General features: G+C 32.8%; 1 protein-coding gene across 1 annotated transcript in view; it reads right to left on the bottom strand.

The window, feature by feature from the left end:
* ZC3H7A (zinc finger CCCH-type containing 7A) overlaps positions 1–24,496 on the bottom strand; it is a 60,942-nt gene that overhangs the window by 23,186 nt on the left and 13,260 nt on the right. The window contains exons 2-12 of the mRNA XM_003761691.4: positions 15,484–15,585; positions 11,979–12,018; positions 11,030–11,227; positions 9,500–9,658; positions 9,191–9,271; positions 9,062–9,097; positions 8,789–8,822; positions 8,099–8,382; positions 3,335–3,533; positions 1,834–1,898; positions 1,143–1,329 (exon numbers count right to left, since the gene is read on the bottom strand). Of these exons, the coding sequence (XP_003761739.1) occupies positions 1,143–1,329; positions 1,834–1,898; positions 3,335–3,533; positions 8,099–8,382; positions 8,789–8,822; positions 9,062–9,097; positions 9,191–9,271; positions 9,500–9,658; positions 11,030–11,227; positions 11,979–12,018; positions 15,484–15,551 (1,351 nt within the window). The 5' untranslated portion in view covers positions 15,552–15,585. The remainder of the gene's footprint in view (positions 1–1,142; positions 1,330–1,833; positions 1,899–3,334; positions 3,534–8,098; positions 8,383–8,788; positions 8,823–9,061; positions 9,098–9,190; positions 9,272–9,499; positions 9,659–11,029; positions 11,228–11,978; positions 12,019–15,483; positions 15,586–24,496) is intronic.

Genomic DNA, 24,496 nt, shown 5'->3' with positions numbered 1-24,496 from the left:
GTCCGTCCACTCAAGAAGTTTAACATCTGGGGAAGCAAGCAAACAAATATGCACAAACAAGCTATGTTCAGGAAAAGTAGAAAATTAATTAACCAAGGAAAAGCATTAGAATCGAGAAGCAGTGGACAAAGTTTCCTGTAAAAGATGGGATTTTAGTTGGGGCTTGGAAAAAAGCCAGGGGAACCAGGAGAATGAGTTAAGAAAGGAGAGCATTGTAGGCATGGGAGACAGGTATCAAAAATGCTTAGAGCAGAAAATGATATGTCTTTTTCATCAAATAGCAAAAAAGGCAGTATCACTGGACTGAAAAGTTTGTGACTATGGTATAGGAAGAATGAAAAGGTAGATGGGAATCTATATTAAAAAGAGTTTTGAATGCCAAAGAGAGGATTTTGTATTTGACCCTACAGATCATTGGAGCCAGTGAGCAGGTGGACCTACACTTTAGGAAAATCATTTTGGTAGTTGAATGGAGGATGTACTGGAATGGGGAGAGAAAGACTTGAACAGCAGACGTAACAGTAGCATCAAACAGAGTGATAGCAATGTCACAAGAGAGAAAGGGGCACAGTTAGGAGATGTTGAAAAGATAAAATCAACAAGCCTTTACAAGATTGGAAACAGGGAGAGATAATGAGGAGTCAATGATGACAGAATATCCAGCCTGAGATGTCTGAAAGGCAATTTGGAGGCTCTAAATTGAAGGTCAATAGAGACTGGGATAAGAAAAGTAGATCTGAGAATCATCTCCATAAAGATGAATTAAGTTCACAGGAATTGATGAGATTACTAAATGAAATAGTGTAGAAGAAGAGGATCCATGACAGAACCACATAGGATTAGTATTAGAGGTCCTGACCTGGATGAAAATCAAGCAAAAGAAAATAAGAAGAAACAGTCTGACAGGTAGGAAGATGACCAGGACAGAGTAGTATCCAAAAAAAAAATTTAAGGATAAAAGATAAAGATAGAATGAGGATTGACAAAAAGTCATTGAATTTGGAAATTAAAAGGTCACTATTAACTATGGAGAAAGCATTTTCTGTGCTTTTTACTATGTGTTTATCAAATCAACTCAGTTTTCAACAGCAATTCTTAATTTATCCAAGAAAATACAATCTCTTCCACAGTCTGATCCTTACCTGATTTTAAAAAACAGAGTTGACACGCTTGGCGTAATTCATGAGTTCCTTCAAGTGGATTTCTTCCAGCTACAGTTGAAGATACTTTAGGAGATCCACTACTAAAAACATTTCCAAAATCATTTCTAGGTTGACTTGAAATTCCCAGGAAACTCTCAGAAGCAAACAAACTAGCTGGTCCATTCATCTGTGACAGAAATAAGGGATTTAAGGATATGTTGTCACCAACTTATAGTTTCAATATCACTGCAAAAAACACCAAAATAAAACAAATTCCCTGTAAATAGTGCATTTGCTAATGCTTCATGCTGACTACTACTTAGTCCCTTAAATGTATAAAATTAGACTTCAAACTCCCATTTTTGGGGGGTTTTTTGGTTTCTTTTTAAAGAACGATTATTTCATTTAATTTTTACGTTCTCTCTTTAAAATAAAATGAATTTTATAACAATAACAAAATCTTTATGTATTTTAAAGTTTATGTTTAAACAATTCTGTCTAGTAAAGTACATAATTCAATTATGATGGAGGTATCCTACGTTTGAAGGGTTTACTACAAAAATCCCCAAAGAAAGTTATTTTAGCATTATTGTCCACACCATAAACAAACTCCAGTGTGTTTAAAAGCTTATTCAAGTATTTAAGCTCCTTCTATTCTTCTATGATAAACACATTTATAAAAGGCACTTACAAGTAAAATGGAAGAATTATTGTTGTTAAGCAATGCTCCCTCTCTAGATGTTGATGTGGGCAGATCTAAAAATAACAATAAAAAAAAGCTTCAATTGACTTTTTTTAATTCCTAACATACAATTAGAACACAGTGATTTAGTAACTCAGTGCAGGTATCTCTTTTCACAATTGCCTTCTTATAGCTCAATTGCAAGGCATACTGAATTTTACAGGTTTCTAAATTATTAAACCTTCTGGTTTTAATGGATATATCCTTTGTTCTAGAACCCAATCATGTACAAATCATGCCAATAATTTATGAATGAGTAGCAATTTCCAGATGTATTTGACATATTTTCAAAAACTGTAGGATGTACCAGACATATCACCGAGAACTACAACCCTCAAATGGCAAAAGTGCAAAGTACAAAAGGACCTCTCTATAAGTCATTAAACATGAAAGTATTTTATGACAAACAATGCATAAAGTTCATAGTTGTTTTCCTTTTTTTTTCTCTCATTAACAGTAAAGCCCTATTCTCTTTCTCACTTCTCCAAGATTTATTACCTGGTCATTTAAATTTTGCCATGTATCTATGTATATAAAAATATATTATAATTCAGTTTTTTTTTTTTTTTTTTTTTTTTTAAGGAATCCACTTGCTTTCCTCTATAAAATAAGGGGACTGGATACAATGATCATTAAGGTTCCTTCCAGTTCTAAATTCTAAATTTATACAATCCCAGTCAGAACCAACACTAAGTGGGCACTTGAAAATACAAACAGCTGATTCCTAATACAGTAGCTAAAATACAGTAACTAATTCCATGGTTTCTGGCTAAATACAAATGAAACCTAAAATACACTGTTTTCATTTAATAAGTTTTTCTCTCTACCACCGATATCTAATGTAGTAATCCAATATGACAACTTATTAAATTGGCTATAGTAGATGAAGATATTTATATAACTCACTAAAGTGTTTTGCTTGAAGGGAAAAAAATCTAAAAGTTGAGTTTTTCTCAACACAACACAAAAAAGCTTTCAAATTTTTCTCTCTTCATCAAGTGAAATAGACCATTATTTCTTTTACTCTGATTTTTCAAGAGTTTATTTGCCTCATTCATTTTCTTTAAATAAATTTAAAATTAGTCATTGTAGGGATTAATTCAAATCATTATATGTAAATTATTAAACCACTTCTATATTGCATTCACTTTTCAGGATACAACGTTTTGGAGAAATGAGGCAGAAAAGACAAAAATAAAATATTAGCTAGACAATAACTTAATTCTGGCGACTACAATTAAAAATTAGTATTTCAAGCAAAAATCTTTTTTCAAAAAAATTTTTTTAACTTTTAAATTTAAATCTATGTTTCTATACTTTAAAATTGAATAATAAAATCTTCCTACTATCTACTATCAGGAGGAAAATTGTTTTTTAAAAAGCTACCAAACAACAATTTTATTGTTTCAAAAATAAATTTGAAATATTTCAAATATGACTTTTTGTTTACCTCTTTTGGAATCAGTCATTGAAAATGTATTTAAAGAAGAACAAAAATCTTCCAATGATGAAGTCAAAGGCTGTGGATATATTTCTGAAAAGGAAGATGCAGGAACATACCCTGCACACGTTCCTAATAAAGGTGCAGAAAAAGGTATACTAGGAGTAACACTAGACGTTGGAATGGATCCTCTGACTACTGTGGCTGTCTAAAGAAGAAAACCAAAAGAAAAAAAGTATTTTTACAAAGTATCTACAAAGAAAAATATTTAAGACTTAACTCTTTGAAATATGATATATAACACATAAAAGTGTTCACCTTCACAAAAAGAAAGAAAAGCACATTTAAATTATCATGGAAATAATACTTTATACCAATAAAATTGACAAAAACAAATAAAAATAACAAAACTCAATGGTGGCAAGGTTATGAGAGAATTAGATGCCATACATTGCTCTACAAAAAGATTGCACTGACTTTCATCAACCTGGTAACAGAACAAGAGTTACCAAATTGATCACATATTTGTACCACTAATCTCACTATAAGAAACATCCCAGGGATGTAATTACAAAGGAAAGTCTGCCTAAAGTTATTTCATCTAAACAGAAAAGTTGTTAATCTGTAGCCTGTTTGTTTCCTACACGACAATTAGGAAATGACTGAACTGTGGAAGATGGATATAATAGAGTTCTATATCTCTATTAAGCATGACTAATGAATGAGAAGTATCAAGAAATTTGGGGGTATGTGAAGAATAACGTGAAGCCAAAAAAAAAAAAAAATTGAGAAAACCACATGACAATTCTATAATACTAAACTATACATACATATAGTTAATCAACGTTTTTCTAAAACTGTTGAAGCCAGAACTAAACATAACAAGGCCAAAGTACAATGATATTATCTTCCGATTTCTGAAACCTGAGTTACCTACCACAGTATAGGAAGACCACTTTAACTTTTTTTGACTGCCACATAATACTGCTGATTCACAGAGTTTGCAGGTCATAAAACCCCAAATATTTAATTGCTATCTATCTATACTTTCCCCATCTTGTGTGAATTTTTTTTTATCCCCAAGTGCAAGATTCTACATTTATCCATAATTTAATTTTATCTTATTAAATTCCACCTGGTGCCAAGATATTTTTTGGATTCTGATTCTTATCCAATATGTTTACTATCTCATCCAACTTTCTGTCATTTGCAAACTGCATTTATCTAAGTAATCAATAAAAATACAAAACAGAACAAAGTCAAGCATAGATTCGTAAGGCATTCCAATGGAGACCTATTGTCACAATGACACTGAATCATTAACAATTATTTTTTGAGTGCTGTCATTTAACCAGTTCTGAGTATGTCTAATTATACCATTGTCTAATTCATTTATCTCCATTTTCTCCACAAGAATATTCTGAGATACTTTATCCAAGAAGATCAGAAAAGGATTCAAAGGGAATTACCAATATTATTATATTTATGTGCTTATATAATTTATAGAATATAATTTTTTATATGAAAAGGATAACATTTAGAAAAGTCATTTATATTAAGGATACATGCTACAAAGCTTAAATCAAAGACCAAAAACTAGAGATCACATTGCCCAGTTTGAGGTGTTTTTTTTTTTTAATTTGATTTAAAATATCATCAAATTTATAGGCAAGATACAAGAAGATTTGTGTTAATATCTAATTGAATGCAAATGTTATTTTGTCCAAAAGTTAAGTTCATTTTTGTCTGTATTAACAACAATATTTATGTAGGGTTATTTATATATCCCTGAAGTGTTCATGTGCAGAAAAACGTCTTATGGGAATAGTTTTATGAAATTGAAGAAGGCCCATAAGGACACATAAGTACTAACAACATGCAGTATCAAACTCTGGGATGTAAAGAAGCAGCATTTTCCCATTCAGATGGGATTTAGTTGTAAATGCTTTATATATATGTATATGCTTTTATGTAGAGATTCTAGATAAAATTCCCATAACTCTAGATATTAGAATTATATTCTAAATAACGTGCCATCCCTTAAACAAGGCCTTTAAAACTCTCTTTCTCAAGAGACCCAATATTTTTCCTTTTGTTTTCTACAGGCCTCCATGGCATCCTTCCCTAACACACATGGATTTTAATCCTAATATATGTGAGTTCATTTGAAAAACAAATGCAGATGAGATGATATGAACAAATGTAAGACTATGAACTCTGGAAATAAGAGTTATTTGCCTAGCCAGTTTGTGATGAGCAATAGTTTTTTGTTAAATATTTCCTAAGCTATGATCCAAGCACTAGAAATATAAGAAAGCAAGAATGAAGTCTCTATCTTCAAAGCACTCACATTCTAATGGGGAGACTATATATAAATTATATAAATTACTATATACAAACATAATTTGTACAGTCTAAATGAAAGTTAATCCCAGAAGGAAGGTGTTAGCAGTGAAGAAAGGCTTTTTGCAGAAATCAGTAGTTCAGCTTAGTCTTGAAAGAAGCCAGAAAAAAAACAGGACATTAAAATGAGTATGGAGGACATTCTAGGCATGAAGGAGAATGAGTGAAAACATTTGGAGTCAGCAAAGGAAGTGTCATATTCAAGGAATGCCAAGACTTTAAATGCTAAGCAATGAATTTTATATTTGATCTTAGAAATAATAAAAATCTACTAGAGTTATGAATGAGGGAATGATGGAGACATGATCAGACTTGCATTTTAAGAAGATCAGCACAGCAGCTGAGTGGAAGATGAACTGGAATGGGGAGAGACTTAAAGTGGAGTGATAAGCACCTAAATCAGAGTGATGGCTATGTCAGTGGAGAGAATGGGTCATATATAAAAAATGTTGTAAAAGTACAAATGATAATTAAATGACTAGACATGTGGAAGCCACGTAAGTCAAAAACTGAGAATGAGAATGGTTTTACCCTCAGAATTAAAAGATAAGCTGTGAAGAGGAGAAAATTTAGGGGAGAAAATTAAAACATTGTTTGGGATATGGCATGTTTAAGAAGGCAACAAGATTTCCTAATGTCCAAAAAAAAATGTGCAAAAAGGGGGCAGCTAGGTGGCGTAGTGGATAGAATATCAGCCCAGAAGTCAGAAGGACCTGAGTTTAAATATGGCCTCAGCTGTGTGACCCTGGGCAAATCACTTAACCTCAATTATCTTGGCAAAAAAAAAAAAAAAATAGTGCAAAAAGCAGGTGGTAATGGAAGACTAGTTCAAGAGAGAGCTGGATATATATATATATATATAGTTAAAGCTAATATACATAAAGATAATGAGTACACTGAACCCACAGGAGTCAACAAGATCACTAATGAAAAGAAATTCTTAACCTTTTTTTTCTGTCATGGAATCTGTGACAGTCTAATAAAATCTATGGACCCCTTCTCAAAATGATATTTTTAGATGCATAAAATAAAAAATACACAGGATTACAAAGGAAATCTATTACATTGAAAAAGTATTTTTTAAAAACTAGTTCACAGATACCAGGACAGAATCTCAAGGAATAACCACAGTTAGTAGACATCAGTTGGATGAAGATTTAGCAAAGTGTTTTATACCAATCTCACAACAATTCTGGGAGATAAGTGCTATTAATACATTTTACACAGACCAAAAGAAGTCATATGGCTTGCCAAGAATCACACAGTTACTAAGTGTTGGAGACTGCATTTGCACTTAGGTCTTCCTGATCAGTATTTTATCTATTCTGCTATCTACCTGCCTAGACAGGTTAGAACACTGGCAAAGAAAAGAGCCAACTTTTCATGTGAGACCAGGATGAAGATGAGTAATGTGATGTAAGGAGGGAAGGAAGAAGAGGGAACTTTTCCAGTAAAGTATGAGATGAGTTCCTCACTTGAGAAGGCAGATAAAGGACATGATATGGATAGAATAAGGAGAAATAACAATGTCTGGAACAGCTATCATAAGTGAATTATGATAGCAAATTGATCAGGGAAGTCTAAAAGTATGTCGTTGTTGCACTGAAAGCCCAGGTGAGATGATGTTAATATATTTAAAGTGAATCTAGTCATTCTAAGTAAAGGATACTATAGAGTTAAAATGATTCACCAAGGGGTTGATATAGAGAAGGAAGAGAGTATAATCAGTAGAGACGATAGTCTAAGAAAGACTTAAGGCAGTGGTTCTCAAACTTTTGTTTTCAGTATCTTTATCCTATTAAAAATTATTGAGGATCTCCCCAAAGCGGTTTGTTTATAGACATTTACCATATTGGAAATAACTATTTTTGAATTTGTAAACCCTCTAAAAAGGTTTCAGAGATCCCCAGGATTCTCTAGACCATATTTTGAGAACCACTGAAAGGGATAGAAGGATTAAAAATCTACAGTAAATCTGAAGAACATGATGAGGTATTTTAAGGCAAAGATTTTAATGAGATAAAAGAATTACATTTTTTGAATGTGGAAGTACAATAGTCATGGGTAACGACAAGATCAATTTGTGTTTTCAGTGATATTCATGTTGTTTTGATCCTTACCTTTCCACCAGTAGGACCCCATCAAACATCACGTGGCTTGAAAACATGACTACAATAGATAATGTGGCTTTTGCAAAAGTCTAAAAATACTGAAATTATCCAGGTGTTATTATTAAAGAGAAGTTATTTTAAAGATAAGAAACCTAAAACTTAAGCTACAATGTACAGATTTTTGCTAATTTGCATTACCAAAAAAAATGTCACTAATCCTCCCTTTAGAGAAACAAAGTAAGAAAATTTTAAAATTTACCAAAACAGTTTCATCAGCTTCTGGTGCAGAATCAAGTAGTTCATCTATTTCATCACCAAGGACAATATCTCCATCATCTAAGTATGCTTCAGACAAAGTAAAGGAAATCTTTCCCCCATTTGCCAACATGGCAGAAGGCAGAGGACTTTTTTCCATTTGTAATGGTAAAACAGGAGTTAAAGATGTAATAGGAAGTGAAGCTAATTCATTTGATAATTCAGGAGCAAAGTCAGGAGGGAGAAGAGAAATAACAGGAGCAGCTTCTTGCTTTGGATCTGACAAATCTATAATAAAAAAATGGAAGTTTTTTTTTTTCATCTCATTTTCTGTTTCTTAATAAATATTCCTATTATATACCATTCATCTTAATAGACAACTGCCAGAAGACAAATGGAATAACAAGGGAAAAAAGTACAATTAAAAAGATGATTTTTAATCATTCAAAGATTGATTATTTCACTTGTGGATGACCAAACTGATGGCCATATTAAGTGTTTGCTAATACAACCACTAAAGGGAAGGTCAGTCCTACTAGACCAGAGTTGATTAGGACACTTAAAATAAATATAATTTATTTATGGCATTTATATATGGATAAATATAAAAATTTAATTTGATAATATTTTATAATAAATATAACTTGTAAAATTTATATTTTCTTTTAGTTTGGTATAATAGCTCAAAGCTTACCTAACTCTATGTCTTCTATAGAGCTCTTTAAACACTGAAAAATAAAGCAAACAATATGTGAATATTTTTAAAAGTATTCATTTGTTACTTAAACTATTTTCTACATATGATATTGGGTATTATTTAGTCACAGGAAAACAATTTAGAAAATAAAATTGTGGAATAAGATGTTATTAAAAAAAGACAAAATATTACATGTGAAAATATTAATTGCTTAGTTCAAATTAAAGAAAAATTTTATCATTTAATTTTTGGAATAAACTTTAACTTTACCTTAGTTGCTACTTCCCCCGGAACTGAATTTGAGAACTGAAATAAATTAAATATACTACATTTAAAATAAAATTGACTTAAAGTTCCAAAATAAAAACCAAGATATTAAAAGTAGAAGCCTTACATTACCTTTGCTCTGACATATGCTTTTCTTATTTTAAATCCTAATTTCTGGGCTAGTTCTTGAGTTAGTTTTATTACACACTCATCCTGAAAAGACAAGAATTAAACTGAGAAAAGAAAGAAGTGGAAACAACATGAGAAATATGAAAAACTGGAAATCATTTTCCAGCAATGTTTTTTTTTAATCCTTATAACCAACTAAAACTAGATGAACTCTTAACATTTAAATTATTTAAGTAGTCTTAGTATGATAAATAGTTTTATGAGAAATGAATCTTTATAATATTTTAAAAAAACTTCTTTTGAATTCCATACCTGAGGTACTGCCAAGGAACATTTTGCTATTGCATCATAAGCTTCTTTATATCTTCCTAAATCACTTAAGGCTTTAGCTTTCCGATAGAGAGCTCTACAGTTATTAAGATTTAAACTTAAAACTTTATCACAGTCTTCTAGAACTTTATCATTCAATCCCTAAATGACAAGATAAAAAAGAACATTTTAAAATTAACAATGAACTTATATATAATGCCACAACATAAAACTTTAAAAATGCTAAATTATTAAGCCTTAAAAAAGCCATTTACATGTTAAAAATATCTGAATCTTCTACAAGATTATTTTCCTTCAAAGTTATTTTCTATTCTTTGAAAGGACTGAATATTAAGTCCTTAATATTTGACTGATTCACTTGCTGATCTATTTATGAAGTCAAGAAATGTATTACGTATATATTTCACTACCAAATACAGAATCATAGATTTGGAGCTGGAAGGAATAAAAGGTCAACTTTCTCACAACTTATAAATGAGCAAACTAAGGGCCAAGCAGGTAAAGGCACTTTGCAAAAATCAGAGAGATAGAAGAATTTTAATACTGTTTCTAAGATTCTAATCTAGTGCATTTTCCATTATATTAAATATCTTTCATCTACCGATCAATGCCTATTAACACCAGAATATAGTCATATTGATTTATAAAATTCTTGGTTTAGTTATATTACTTTAAGACAGAGGTCCTCAAACTTTTTAAACAGGGGCCAGTTCACTGTCCCTCAGACTGTTGGAGGGCCGGACTATAGTAAAAACAAAAACTTTGTTTTGTGGGCCTTTTACTTCATAGCCCTGGGTGAGGGGGATAATCATCCTCAGCTGCCGCATCTGGCCCACGGGCCGTAGTTTGAGGACCCCTGCTTTAAAATTTGAAAATTGCTTTACATACATATATATATATATATATATATATATAGTTTCACATGATTCCCAAAACAACCCTCTTAGAGAGAGGCTATTATTAATCCTATTTTACTGAGAAGGAAATGGAAACAAGTTTAATGACTTGCTGAGGGTCACACATATAGAACATATCTAAAAGAAGATTCAGACTCATATATTCCTTATTACAAGTCTAACATTCTACACTGTATAACAGAACTAGTTAAACAATGATTTATCTAATTTAAAAACACAAAGGACATTACATATCAAAATGGTGACATTTTACAAGACTTAATAAAACAAAAATCAATGCTTAACAAGGAACATGTTCCCATAATGTTTCTCCCCATACATAAACATCCTTAGAATCCCTTCATGCGGGCCATTTTTAGGGTGAAATTAATAGTTAAGAGACATTTATAATAGAAAATCTTTCAACATTAGGCCAAAACTTTTTTTTTGTTTACCTACAAAAGCGAGTATGATTGCTTTGAGAAGAGAGTAAATAAGGAAAAGAGAAGAAATTGGCTTATTTTTGATACCTCCTGTATTACTTCTGAAAGGATTTTAATGTATCAGCTTTCCATAGGATGTGTTTTTCCTCAACTTAAAAAATTCAACAACTTACCATATTTGAATAACATGCAATACGATTTATATGCAGTTTTTCTAATATTTCATTAGAAATTGCAATTTCTTCTGATCTTGCATAATCAGCTATGTTTAAAGCTTCTGTATACTGACTTAATGAGCCATTCCAGTCACAATCTTGATATATATCATTTCCTTCATTAAAGAGATTTTTTATAAGTGTCCATAAAAACACCTAAAAAAAAGAGAAAATTTTAAATGGCAAAATTATGTTATGACTAACATTTTAGGGGCCCAACTTGACAAAATCGATTATTTATACAAAATTTATTATAGGAACTTTATTAATAATCAAAGAGATCAAGATTGGGTAAATTATTGATCACAACATGGACAAGGATCTGGCTTTCAGTGAGATCATAAGTGACTTTGGTCACTCAACTTCTACAGGCCTATTCTCAAACTTGCAAAGTGAATAAATTGGAAACGAATTATCATTGTTTTAGCAATGAGCCCTAAGAGTCTACTAATATAAATACACTATTATGAAAAACTTCTACAGTTAAAAAATACATGGCACTTAAAAGATCAAAAAAACTTAAAAATTTAAAAATCCATATTTGGACCAGAAATATATATGCAGATGGAACTCCCTTATATCACTGTTTTCTTCTTTTTCTAACTGTGAAATTCCCTTCCTTGATATTTTCAACTTACCTCTCAGTTTATATCTGAATAAAACATGGAAAAAATATACTTCCCTACTTTTAAAAAGGTATTTTAAAATGCTGCCACATTTGTCTTTAGAAAAAAATTAAAATGGTAAATGTGATAATCTTTAAATTAGTTTCCAAAGATTTCATAAAAAAAAAAAAAATTAGAAAAGAGTAGATACAGGAATATAAAAAGTATTTGTTATTTTATCTCCCCACATCAACAATGAAGTATAAAGTAATGAAACTTTAAAGCTTTAAAGCATCAATTACCTCATACTGTTCTTGTGTTCCTCGGTATGGCAAAGGTGACCTAAGAATGAGAAACAAAATTTAATTTCCCCACATGTTTCATTACCGGTCTGTTCCAGCACTTATTTTGCTATTTTTCAATTTCACACCAAAGTTACTACATTTATTTCTATGTTAAGAATATAATTATGCTAATTTTCAATCACCATTTACATTTCATACCTATTGACAAAGATTCTAAAAATGTAGAATTTGTATGTCTCAAATTACACCAGAAGCAAAAAGCCAGTTTTAAATGTTAAAAAAAAAAATTATAAACAGCATAAAATCATACATTTATTTTATTTGATCCAATATTTGGTAGCAACAGGTTTTTAAATTATTTCTACATCTGAGATTTTAACTTTAGGAGACTCCAAGTAACAGTCGGTCAGCCTATTATTCATTACATTAACAATGGTCTATTCATCTGACTGCTTTCAAAGAATAAATCAATTGCATATGTTTTGTTAAGTATCATTATGTGAATATAAGCCTTATGATCTAGTAAATGAAAAGAAAATAAATAAAAATACTCTCAAAAACAATTTCTTCATTACATTACAGCTTAATCAGTAAAACCATTTTCATGAGTTACTACAGCATATTTACATTCTTCAATCCAGTGTTTTAGAAAATACAAAAAGAAAAACTAACGACTAAAATAGGGAAATATCTACTTCAATTTAAAACTGACACAAAATTACAGAAACTAAATAATGGAAAGAAAAATGATGTCTAAAAGTAGAATAAATGTACAAACCCAATTCAAGATGTTGAGCATCTACCACATGCAAGATATTTTAATAAAAAAGATATACTTCTTGTCCTCAAGTTCTTTGCAATTCAGATGGATAAGTTTCATATACATAAATAAAATATGACATAAGTTAGAATACTAGGTGACAGATAATGTAAGCAAACACAGAAAAATAGGAGAGGGCAAGACAAGTTTGGGCAATGGCTAATAATCCATTTTGTCTAGAGAATTGCATATATGAAATATAATGTGAAACAAGTCTGGAAATATAGGATGGAATCCAGAACACAGAGAGTCTTTAATTCCAAACTAAATAGTTAAAACTTATAACAAAGGCATTTATATTGAAAACATTAGGTGGTACCGTAGATAGAGCGGAGAGCCTAGAGTCAGGAAGGACTGAGTTCAAGACCCTCGGTCAATCCAGCTTCAGATAACTTACTAGCTATGTGACCCTGCACAAACCCACTTTACCTCTGCTTCAGTATCCTCAACTATAAAATGGAGAAAATAATAGCAGTTAACTCCCAAGACTGTTTTGAGGAACAAATTGGATATTTATGAAGCATTTACAAATAAGATATTTAAATGTGCTACTGGAGAACAGAACTAGGATCAATGAACAGAAATTACAGGAAGGCAAATTTGAGCATAATAATAGAACTTCCCACAATTTTAAAAAAAAATGAAATAGGGCACCTTCTGAAATGAGGTATTTGTTTAAAAAAAAAAAAAAAAAACAACTTAGTAGGTGCTATGTCAAGGCTTATTCTCTTCCCTCTCTCCCTTGTGACATAATGAGTTTTCACCAACAAAGTAACTAAACCAGAGGCATATGTCCATTTAAGACAGACACTAAAAGGGATTCATATCTTGGCAAAAAGATGGACCTAAAGACATCTGATATCCCTTCTAATGCTAAGATTTCACAAATCTATGAAACAGTGCTAGAGAAGCCAATGAATTATTTCAAACAGACAATATAATCAGAGCTGACTTTTTGGAAAATTACTCCAGTTGTAAAATTTAAAAAGGACTGAAGAAGGGAGACTAGAGCAAAAAGTAATGAGCACCTAAATTAAGGTGCTAATAGCAAGGATGAAACCAGGAGGGGATGGATGCAAATGACACCATGAAAGATTTAACAGGCCTTGGCAACTGAGTAGATATGGAAGATAACAGTGAAGGAGAAATCAAAGATCACTTCAAAGTTCTGACTTTGGGTGCCTGACTAGAAGAACTGAAGAACCATTAGCAAAAATAGTGAAGTAAGAATAAGAGAAGATATGAGAAAAAGGTGTGTTCAATTTAGAGAGGGTCATAGAACAATTTGAAATGTACACTTGGAGACCAGGAAAGGGGTGGAACTATATACAGAACTGAGTCATCTGCATGGAGCAATTATTGATGCTTTGAAAAGAGATGAAATTGCCAAAGGAAAGTATAGAGAAGAAAACATCAAGGAGAGAGTTTTGGAAGGTGCCTCCACTTAAGGAGTGGGGGGAAAAGATAACCTAGCAAAAGAGGGCAGAGAGGCAGGAAGATTATCAAGGTTGGAGTTAGGGGTTTGGAACAGTAGTTGTAGAGAATGCAATAAATAGGGCAAAAAATACTGCTCTGACACCCAATAAGAGACCCACTAAAGTTGGAAAACATAAATCTGTAATAAGTGAAGATAGCAGAGTATTGTAACTTTCTCCAGAAGTTAGCAGGACTGGATAAGACTAATGGTGAAGGTTATCCAGATGTGGGGATTAGCAACAAAGACATGGAAAAGCATTAAAGGACTAATGAACTGAAGCAACTTTTGTCTTTTGAAGTCTGACAATTGAATCAACTTAGTAAGAAAACAAGTAAAACCAGAATAGGGATGATGATCCAGAAAATAGAGAAAAGTTAAATATTTTGTGATCATGATGAAGATGATGAGGCGGTTCAGTAGCAGTCACAACACAGAAAAAGTAGACTAGAAGACTATGACTAAGACTAATGAATTTCAGCATTCAGAAATTTTGAGGGGATGGAAAACCAAGAGATAACAAATAAGGTCTAACACAAAGCTTTTTTAGTAATTCTCTACTAAAGTAGAACAAAGAAAGATATAACTAGAATTTAGGAACAATAAAGCCAAAGTGTTAGGAGGCTCATAAAAATGGACACTAAAGTCATAAAGTGACTATAAAATGTACAGAAAAATGTATTAAGGAATCAGAGGAACTGAGTTCAAATCCTGCTCTGCTACTTACTACCTGGTACAACCTTAGGGAAGCTATTTAATGTTCTCTGGGCTTTAGTTTCATTATTTGTAAAATGGTGGGGTTAAATGATAATTGATCTTTAAGGCCTTATATGATTTTCCATAATACTGAGAGATGAAAAGGAAAAGAAAATTACAAATGTCAGTCACTAACCATTTTTAATATGAAATCACCGAATAAAACCAGATTTTACCTTTACTTCTTAATCAGTTTTTTTTTTTTTTTTGGCTGAGGCAATTGGGGTTAAGTAACTTGCCCAGGGTCACACAGCTAGGAAATGTTAAGTGTCTGAGGCCAGATTTGAACTCAGGGAGTCCTGACTTCAGGGGTGCTCTATCCACTGCGCCATCTAGCTGCTCCTACCTTTACTTCTTATGAAGAAATATAAGTGTATGTTATTGGAAGCACTATAATTATAACATGTATCATATGTTGCCTTTCAAAATAATGTTGAGTCTTAAAATCTTACTGTATAAACTGCAGTCCTTTCTTAATATCCTGTTGCCTGTTTCTTCTGTCCTCAGAAACATTGGACATGTTATCCTGCACATCCAATTTCTAGATTCACCCTCTGCAATGAAAATGAATACATATAATCACATAGGTCATCAGGGTTTAATTAATAAATTTAACTATCCAGAATCAAATTATGGGATAAAGTATTAAAACCAAAAATAAGTTAAAGTGACAAGTTTCAACTCAAAATTTAAGGGAAACAAATACTACGAAATACAGAAAAACCTACTATATGAAATGATAGAAAGTGAAATTAGCAAAACCAGAATCGTGTACCCAATTGACCACAACTTTGTTTTGTTCTTTCCTGTTAGAATGTAAGCTACCTGAAGACAGATTATCTTATGTGTTTTTATCTATATCTCTAATGCTTAGTACAGTGCCTTAATAAAGTGTTTTAATAAATACTTTCTCATCCCTTCATTCAAGAATACTAATTTACTACCAGCAGGATTATGAACCAGTTTAACCATCCTAGAAAACAAGCTGGAATTAAACAAATAAGAGTTCCTAAATTGAGTCAATGATCCCATTATTGGGTTTATACAACAAGGAGGTGAATGTCAGACAAATCCAAAGTGTGGCAAAATATTTCTAACAGTACTATTTTTCATAGCAAAAAAACAGGAAACAATTTATGCGTCTATCTAATGACTGAGGGATAGCTAAAAAAAATTTACAGTATATGAATGTAATGAAATAGAATTATTCTGTAAGAAATAATGCATAAAATTCAGAAAAATATTGAAAGGTTTATTATGAATTGCTAATCTTGATTAGCAAAAGCCCAGAATACTAATATACATGAGTGCTAGTGTCTCCTCCACCCCTCTTATCTAGTATCTATTTAGTAAATGAACTCATATTTTTTACATGTTGTTTCACTTGACTCAACTGTAAGCTTCCTAAGAACAAGAACTGCTTCATTTTGTATATTCAGTCTTGTATTTCTTATACTCAGTACCTGGCATACAGTAGATAAATGATAAATGTTTGTTGATTGACTGAAGTAAAGTCAAGAAATGAAAGAAAAGGATTTCATCATTTTATGGCAGCAAATAAGATAAGATTCTTGCCTTTCAAATAAACTGTCCTCCAAGGCTGCTTAATGTACTACAAATTAGCTATAGTCAGTTCCAAACAGATAAGTGGTCAAGGAATTTGAACAAAGTTCTCAGAAGATGAATTGCCAATTGCTAATGATTACATGAAAGATGATTGCAAATCATTAGTAAGATGAACACAAATTAAAATAAGTCATTTCATCTCACAGACAGCAAATTAGCAAAGGTGACCAAAAAAAAAAAAAAAAAAAAAAATGAAAATGGTCATGGATGGAAAGATTGTGGAGAAAAAACATGCTAACACACTAATGATTTTGGAAAACAATATGAAATCATGCTTTTTAAAAAAGTGATTATACAACTATGCCCGAGTATTAAGAAAGATGCCTCTACACCTATAGCCCTTTTCTCTAATTGGACAATTCTTCCTGAAAATACTTCCCCCCCACAAAAAAAATAATATATATATATATATATATATATTATATATATATATTTGTTTTTAGCATTCTTTTTTATTGAATTCCAAATTCTCTTTCTTCCTCTAACCTTCTCCTCATCCTTTGAGAAGACAAGCAATATATTAATTATACATGTGAAATTATACAAAACATACTTCCACATTAGCTATGTTTAAAAAAAAAAATTAGGAAGAAGAGGGAGCAAAAGAATGGGGATGGTGATGGAGGGAATTGTACTTTATTGTAAAATTTGGTTCAATATTATTCAATACTATACATATATTTCATGCATTTTTGAGTTTCTAAACTCTGTGTTGCCTGCTGACTTTTGAATGCAGCTTCTGAAAAACTCCCCAGAAATTCCCATTTAATTTCTTATGTTGACCCATGATATATTGAAAACAAGATGAAGAAAGTTGCAGGGATAACTGTACTTCAATTTGCACTTAAGAATTCATTAGTTCTCTTGCTTAAAGTAGACAGCATTTTTCATCATAAGTCCTTTGGAATTGTTTTGGATCACTGTATTGATCAATGTAGCTCAGTCTTTCACATTTATAGTTTTGTTAGATTGTTAGAATATCGCTATTACTGCATTTACTAATCTGCTCATCCACTCTGCATCAATTCATATGGGTCTTCACATGTGAAACAACCATTGTTAAAACAATTAAGTGCCTAATTCATTATGTTCTTATCTTCATTTTTTCCAAAAGCTTTACTCTGGAATATCCTGACTTTTGACCATGTCCCTGCCCCAATAACTTCCCTTTCACCTTTTCAACTTCCTTTTATATATGTTTTCTTCCTCATTATAATGTAAGCTACTTGAAGGAAAAATTGTTTTTTACCTTATATTTGTATTCCCCATGTCTCAGAATAATGGTTATTGACTAAGTGACCGAAATACTTGTAACTTCTGACAAAAGATTCCACTACTGAGAATATGGCAATGAAGTTAAAGAATAAAAGGGGAAGAGGCCTTTTAAGTACCAAAATATTTTGAGCAATATTTCTGTGGTAATTTAAAAAAAAAGTACTGCTTGAATAACAAATGAAGAAGTTTTGGTACAGGGATACTATGGAATAATATTATTCTATAAGGGACCATATACAAATATGAGAAATTCAAAGAAACATGGAGACATCATGGTACAGTGGGAACAACACTGATATGAAAGTCAAACGATGTAGGTGGAAATCCTAGTTCTGCTACTTACTACCAATGTGATTATAAGCAAATCACCTCAGCTCTCAGTCTTAATTTTTTCATCTATAAGGTGATGAGGTGGAATAGATAAGCCAGTAAAATAAGCAGACCCAGGAAATGTAAACATGCAATGATTTAAGTATAAACAACAATCAAAAACATGAAACTGTACTTCCTATACTAAATAACCTTAACCCCAAGAAGTATTTTTAAAAAAAGGACACTTCCCTATTTCCCTTGAAGAAGTGGGACACATGTGGAATATTGGTCTGTGATATTAGATATGTCTAACTGCACTGGTTCATTTTGTTATTCTGCTTTTTATTTTAAAAAGTCTCTGTTGCAAAGGAAGACTCCTTCATAGGTGAAGGAAGAGGAACATATTTGAAAATGAAAGTGTTATTTTTAAAGGTTTCAATAAAACTTAATTTGAAAATTTTAAACATCTTTCTCCCAGATCATACTAGCAAAACTGATTTTTTTTTTTTTTAAATCAAAGATCGTACACTGATCCTTAGTAAATTTCAATTTTATTAGATTGAACCCAATGAGATTGTCAAGAACTTTTTGGATCTCATCCAGTGTTCACTATCTCTCCTAACTTTGTGTCATTTGCAAACTTGAGAAATATGCCAAGTATGCCTTTTATTGATAAACAATGTTAGTCTCCCCCTCCCCCCCAAAAAAAGAAGTCAAGCACAAATAACTGAGCCACTCAAATGGAAATTTTTCAAGACGACAGAACCAAAAATAACATACCTAAGAATTCAACCATTCATTTAGTTCCAGATACATCTAAACTGTACTAGATAAATAAGAATAAATAAGAAAATAAATAAATAAAACTAGTGTTTCCCTGATGAATCAACTATGTCAAAAGAATAAATGTGAATGAAGTCTGGCATGAGCTATTCTTGATGAAGCCACACAAGCAGCTATTTATGATTCCAGCTTCATTTTGAATGGGACTGACTGGATGAAGTTTTCTCAGTTGAGACGAAGTCACATGATTCCTATTCCTAGAACCAGAAGATCAGGTCTTGGACCTAGATTACAGGAAGTCACATGGTCTCTAAAAGTCAGACCCACAGGAAATTACAGGAAGTGATGTGACCCACAGGAAGCAAAGAACATTGGTGACCATTGGTCAAGGATGATTACAGCCTTTTAGTCAATCCAGTGAAAAATCTCCAGTCTTAAACTATTTAAATCCCAATAAGCCAAAAGCTGGTCAAGTTCCACCAGCACACAGTGGAAGCTGGGATGATTCCCAGCTGTGTGTCTGGGCCTCTCCCTGCAAGGACTAAATAAATGTTTTCCCTTTGTACCTGAAGATGTTTCTGATTAGTTAATTTGGGAAAGGAGGTCTAGCACCTGTCCCACACAGTTTATGGGGGCTCATCTGGGATCTGTGGAGATGGCTGGGATCCTGATTCAAGATAGATGCCAGGTTGGGTTTTCTCTGGCAGTCCTTGAGATCAGACTCTCAGCCTCCCTCTCTGTGAAGAATGGGCCTAAGAAAGACACTCAGATACAAACAGAAACACACAAACCTCCAAAGATGAGGAAGCCTGAGTAAGAGTAAGCTAGGTATGCTTATGCATGCATAATCCACGGGGGCAGTGTCTGTTAATGTCCTTGGGCTGTCCTTAGGCAGCATAGGCCCTTGGAAAGGTCTGCCAAGTCACGAAGGGGTTGACTTTGTGTATTACAAGAAATCAGGCTGTGAGATTGGATGCTCTGTAGAGAGGAGGCAGTTCAACTCAAATCTTCAGAGGGGGAAAAAAAAGTGTACTTGATTGGATATTTCTGTTGTGTGTGGGGAAAGAATGATCCTCTTCCATGTAATTTTTGCCTGGGTTTGTGTCCTTGTCATGTCTGTTCTGTGAGCTAGAATTTGTTAAAAAGAAAAAGGCCTGACTTTCCTGTAGACTCCAACTCAAAGTTGGAACTGCAGGAAAAGGCCTTTGAGAGTAATCATTGGGGAATTTGGCAATTGATCATTTCAAGATTCCAAAGCAATTCAATTAAATTGGGGCCTCCTGGAGGAGGATAGTACATAGAGAAGTACATAAAGAGTCTCTTTCTTCTCCTTTAACCCATTCCCTGACTATAGCAGGGACACGTGGATCCAAAAGAGAAAGAAATGATGTTCAATTAGTTCAGGGAAATTTGTTATTTGAGATATGATAATAAAAGCAGTTTTCAATTGGAAATTTAGAACTGTATTTTATTTGGTTTTAAGTTAAAATATAGGTTATTAAAACAAAGTTCCAGTAGCTTATCTTAGGGGAGGTCATGTTTGTATCCCCCAAATTCAATTTTAAGTTTTAGAAATTTGGTCCAAAGTTATTTAGTTGTGAATCAAAGTTTAAAGTTAAAAAAAAAAAAAAAAAAAAAGGTGATCTAAAGACAAGTGATGAGATTGATTTGCAAAAGCAATTAATAGTTTAAATGGAGTATTAGTTAGAAGGGTATCTAGTTTGGGAGCATGTTAGAGAAAGGGAGAGAGTATGTTGGAATTGGGAGGAAAGAGAGATGGGATGAGTTACAGGGGGAGAGATGGTGTGAGAGAGAAAAAGGAGGAACAGTGTGGTGTGTTGCAAAGAGGGGGGAAAGAATTAGGGTGGACAGAAAGGCCCAAGTCCTAGTGGAACGTGCCATTTTGCCAGGGGAAAGAAGACACCCTATAAGGTTGGGGCATGTCTGACTGGCAGGCTGGATCCTGGGAGACCTGGTACCCTAAAAAAGTTAGCGATGAGAAGTGGGGGTCAGGAAGCATGGTGGAGTTGGGAGAAATGTCACGTAGAATGGAGGAAGGGTAAGAGGACCTTGTCAGGTTAGATTGTCAAGTGACAATCTAATTTCCCCCTCCCCCCACTAGATGTGGTACAACTGCTTTTTTAACAAACTGCAACTCTTTGCTCCTCTCCCCCTTGCTGGTTGAAACACTGATTGCTTATATTGTTTAAAGGAACAGCCTAGACTTACATGGTGGTAGTAACTGAATGTTTTATTTTTCTCTTTCAAGTTTATAGTTGCTCTAAGAGGTTTGTTGGAACCACAAGTTTTCTAAAAGTGCTTTATTTCTACTAAGGTGTCCATCTGTCTGCAGCAAATTATTTAATGTTTATCGAAGTGCAAAATGGTCTCCTTATTTAAGGGATATGATAACAAAAGCCTAGAGCAGAATTTGAACCTGATTTGATAAGTTAATAGGGCTAGTTCCAAAAAGTTTATAGGGACTCCTCAGTTGAAGAAGTTGATTTAACATTTTTTTAAAGAATGAAGAAATTGTTAATTCCAATAAGGTTCTTTCATGTGAAATTAAGATATTCTATATGAGTTTTAATTGATTATATAGAGTCATCTTAAAGTTGCAGCCACTATTTAAAGGGACTCTGAGAATAATAGTTTTTGCCTTTGAACATGTTTCTGTTATGGACAATATGCAATTTAGAATTTTTCTATATATTGGGCATTTTAAAAGCAAAATGATTTGTGCAATGTTGAACTACTATTGAACCATCTACTTAAGTTATAAAAAATAAGCTATAAATTTCTTACTGATTCACCTGAAGCTTTGATTAATGAGAAATGTTATTGGAGATAAAAAAAAAAAAAAATCTCTTGGGGGCTGCAGCTGATATTTATTTGGAGTTTTAAATTCAGGTATAACTGTCTTATCGTCAAGCCAGTGATCCACCATCTGAAAGGAATATGCCACAAGCATATTGTTACAGGTGGAAGTTAGTATCTGGGAACAAATTAGAAGGTTGATCTTGACCTCTGCTAAATGTAGGATCCTTCTGACTCAATTTCCCAGTGGTGTTCTTTGAATGAGAACCCACCTGATTATTCCTGAGTCTAGCTTAAGACAGAATTGTTAAAATTTGGAATTTCCTGAAGTAAAACTGAGTTAAGGATGTTTTTTCTTGTATGTGCTCTCAGGTCAAGCCTGAAGGAGCAGTTTTGATACTATTTAAATGATGTCACTGATTTTTTCTCTTATAGCAAGTTTCTGTAATCAAAGCAAGTGACCAGTGGAAGATGAGATACAGTAAAAGTATACAGATGATATTTTGATTTGCATGCCAGCCCTGGAGAATTCTTTGGTTGCTACTATAAAATCTTTAACTCTTTTGCTTTCTGGGGCTAGTTTCTTTGTCTGAAGGCCTACTTTGCCCAAGTATTTGGGGCCACTCCCATTTTCCCTTTTGTTCACTGAGAGAGACAATCTTAGCATATCCTGATCAAGCTAAGGATTTTTTTTTTAAGATCCTGAAAGCTAAACTAATCTGCCTAGAACCCTTTACACTGTATGTTTATGGAAGGTGGGGATAGATTCTAGGGATCCACAGACCCCTATCCTAGGCCCCTTGCTTACTTTGCAAAGATCTAATTCTGACTTCAAATGGGTTTTTCATGTTTTACATGATCATGAGGGTTATACAGAAAAGGAGATTTTTGACAGCCAAACAATTCCCCACTAAGTATGCAGAGAAAACAATTACTGCTAGCTGTCCATGGACCTAGAGAGGTTTCTGTTGTTTCCTAAATGAGAGGAAATTCACTTCAGGTGAAGGGAAACAGCTGCCCATGTTGCTGTTTGCTTCTGACCATTCCCCAACTCCCGACTTCTGCTGATGGGCTCTCTAGAGCTTCTAGTGCACTTGTCTCTCCTGGCCCCGAGAGCTTCTAGCTTATATGTTCCACACTGAGTATTCATCAATCATTATATCACTAGGAAACCATTATTTGTTGTAGGATTAAATCAATGCTAAACTAGATTTAACCACTGTCTCCTCGATTCCACTTAGTACCTTGTTTCAAGTTCTGGCCCATAACATCTCCTAGTAGGATTAAGTCAATCATACTGAACTATGCTAAATTAGATAACGATTGTCTCTATCAATTCCATTGACTTAGTACCTTGTAAGAATCCTTTGTTCAGAGTTCTGGCCCATAACATATGGTAGCAATGGAATATTTCTGTTCTATAAGAAATTATGAACAGGCTGATGTCAAAAAAGCCTAGAAAGACTTACATGAACTGATACTGAGTGAAGAGAGCAGTGCAGCAACAAGATTATGTGTTGATCAATTGTAATGAACTTGGTTTTTTTCAACAATGAGATGATTGAAGGCAATTTCAATAGACTTAGGATGGAAAATGCCATCTGCATCCAGAGAGAGGACATTTAGGGACTGACTATGGATTACAACAATTTTCACCTTTTTTGTTGTTTGCTTGCTTGCTTGTTGTGTGTGTGTGTGTGTCTTTTTTTTTTCCTTTTTGATCTGATTTTTCTTCTGCAGCATGATAAATGTGGAAATGTTTAACCTATATTGGATTACTTGCTGTCTAGGGAAGGGGGAAGGAGAAAAGTATGGAACACAGGATTTTGCAAAGATGAACTTTTTAAAAAGAAAATCACCCAAATTAAAAAAAAAAAAAAAAAAACCATGATGCTGAATTCAATTCTCTAAATTAGTACTGGAAACTGTTTCTCTTTTAATGCATAGAGTGCCTTAATTTGTCACACCTGTCACACCTGACTCATTAAGAATATAGTCTGCTAATCCCCAGATGCTCTTTCAAATCAACTGTTATCTAGTCATGTCTCTCATATCTTGAACATAAAAAATTGTTCACAAGAGAAAACTGCATTAAAAGTACCAATACTCCCTGATCCCCCAATACTATGCATTACATAAGTATAAAGCATTACATAAAATATGAAATTACATAGAATAAAATTTTTCACATTCCCTCCAACATTTATCATCTTTTCCTGTCATCTTAACTAATCTGAGAGGTATAAAGTAAAACCTCAGAATGTATTGATCTGATTTGTTTTACCTATTCTCCTTTAAAAAAAAAAAAAAATTCCTCTCTCAGTGGGGAGAGAAGGGACATAAGAGAATCTAGGCAATATAAAAAAGGTATCAATACAAATCTTTTTAAAAAAGAAATTCCAACATTTAACTTAATAATCTTGTACTTAAAACACCAATAACCTTTAAATGCAATCTGATGGATGTTGATGTGATAGTACATACCTGTAATTTCCTATTAATGGAGGAGGTTAGGATGGTGGGTCACTTGAATGTAGGAGTTTTGTATTTCAGAAGAGTTAAAGTCAATTGGAGGTCATACTAAATTAGCACTAATATGGCAGAAGAAAAGGCAGGTGAGGGAGAATTACCACACTGTCTTAAGGGTAAAGC

This window comes from Sarcophilus harrisii, chromosome 1 (assembly GCF_902635505.1).
Source record: "Sarcophilus harrisii chromosome 1, mSarHar1.11, whole genome shotgun sequence".
Lineage (NCBI taxonomy): Eukaryota > Metazoa > Chordata > Mammalia > Dasyuromorphia > Dasyuridae > Sarcophilus > Sarcophilus harrisii.
Note: the sequence above shows the minus strand (reverse complement) of the source record. Positions and strands in the feature narration are given on the sequence as shown.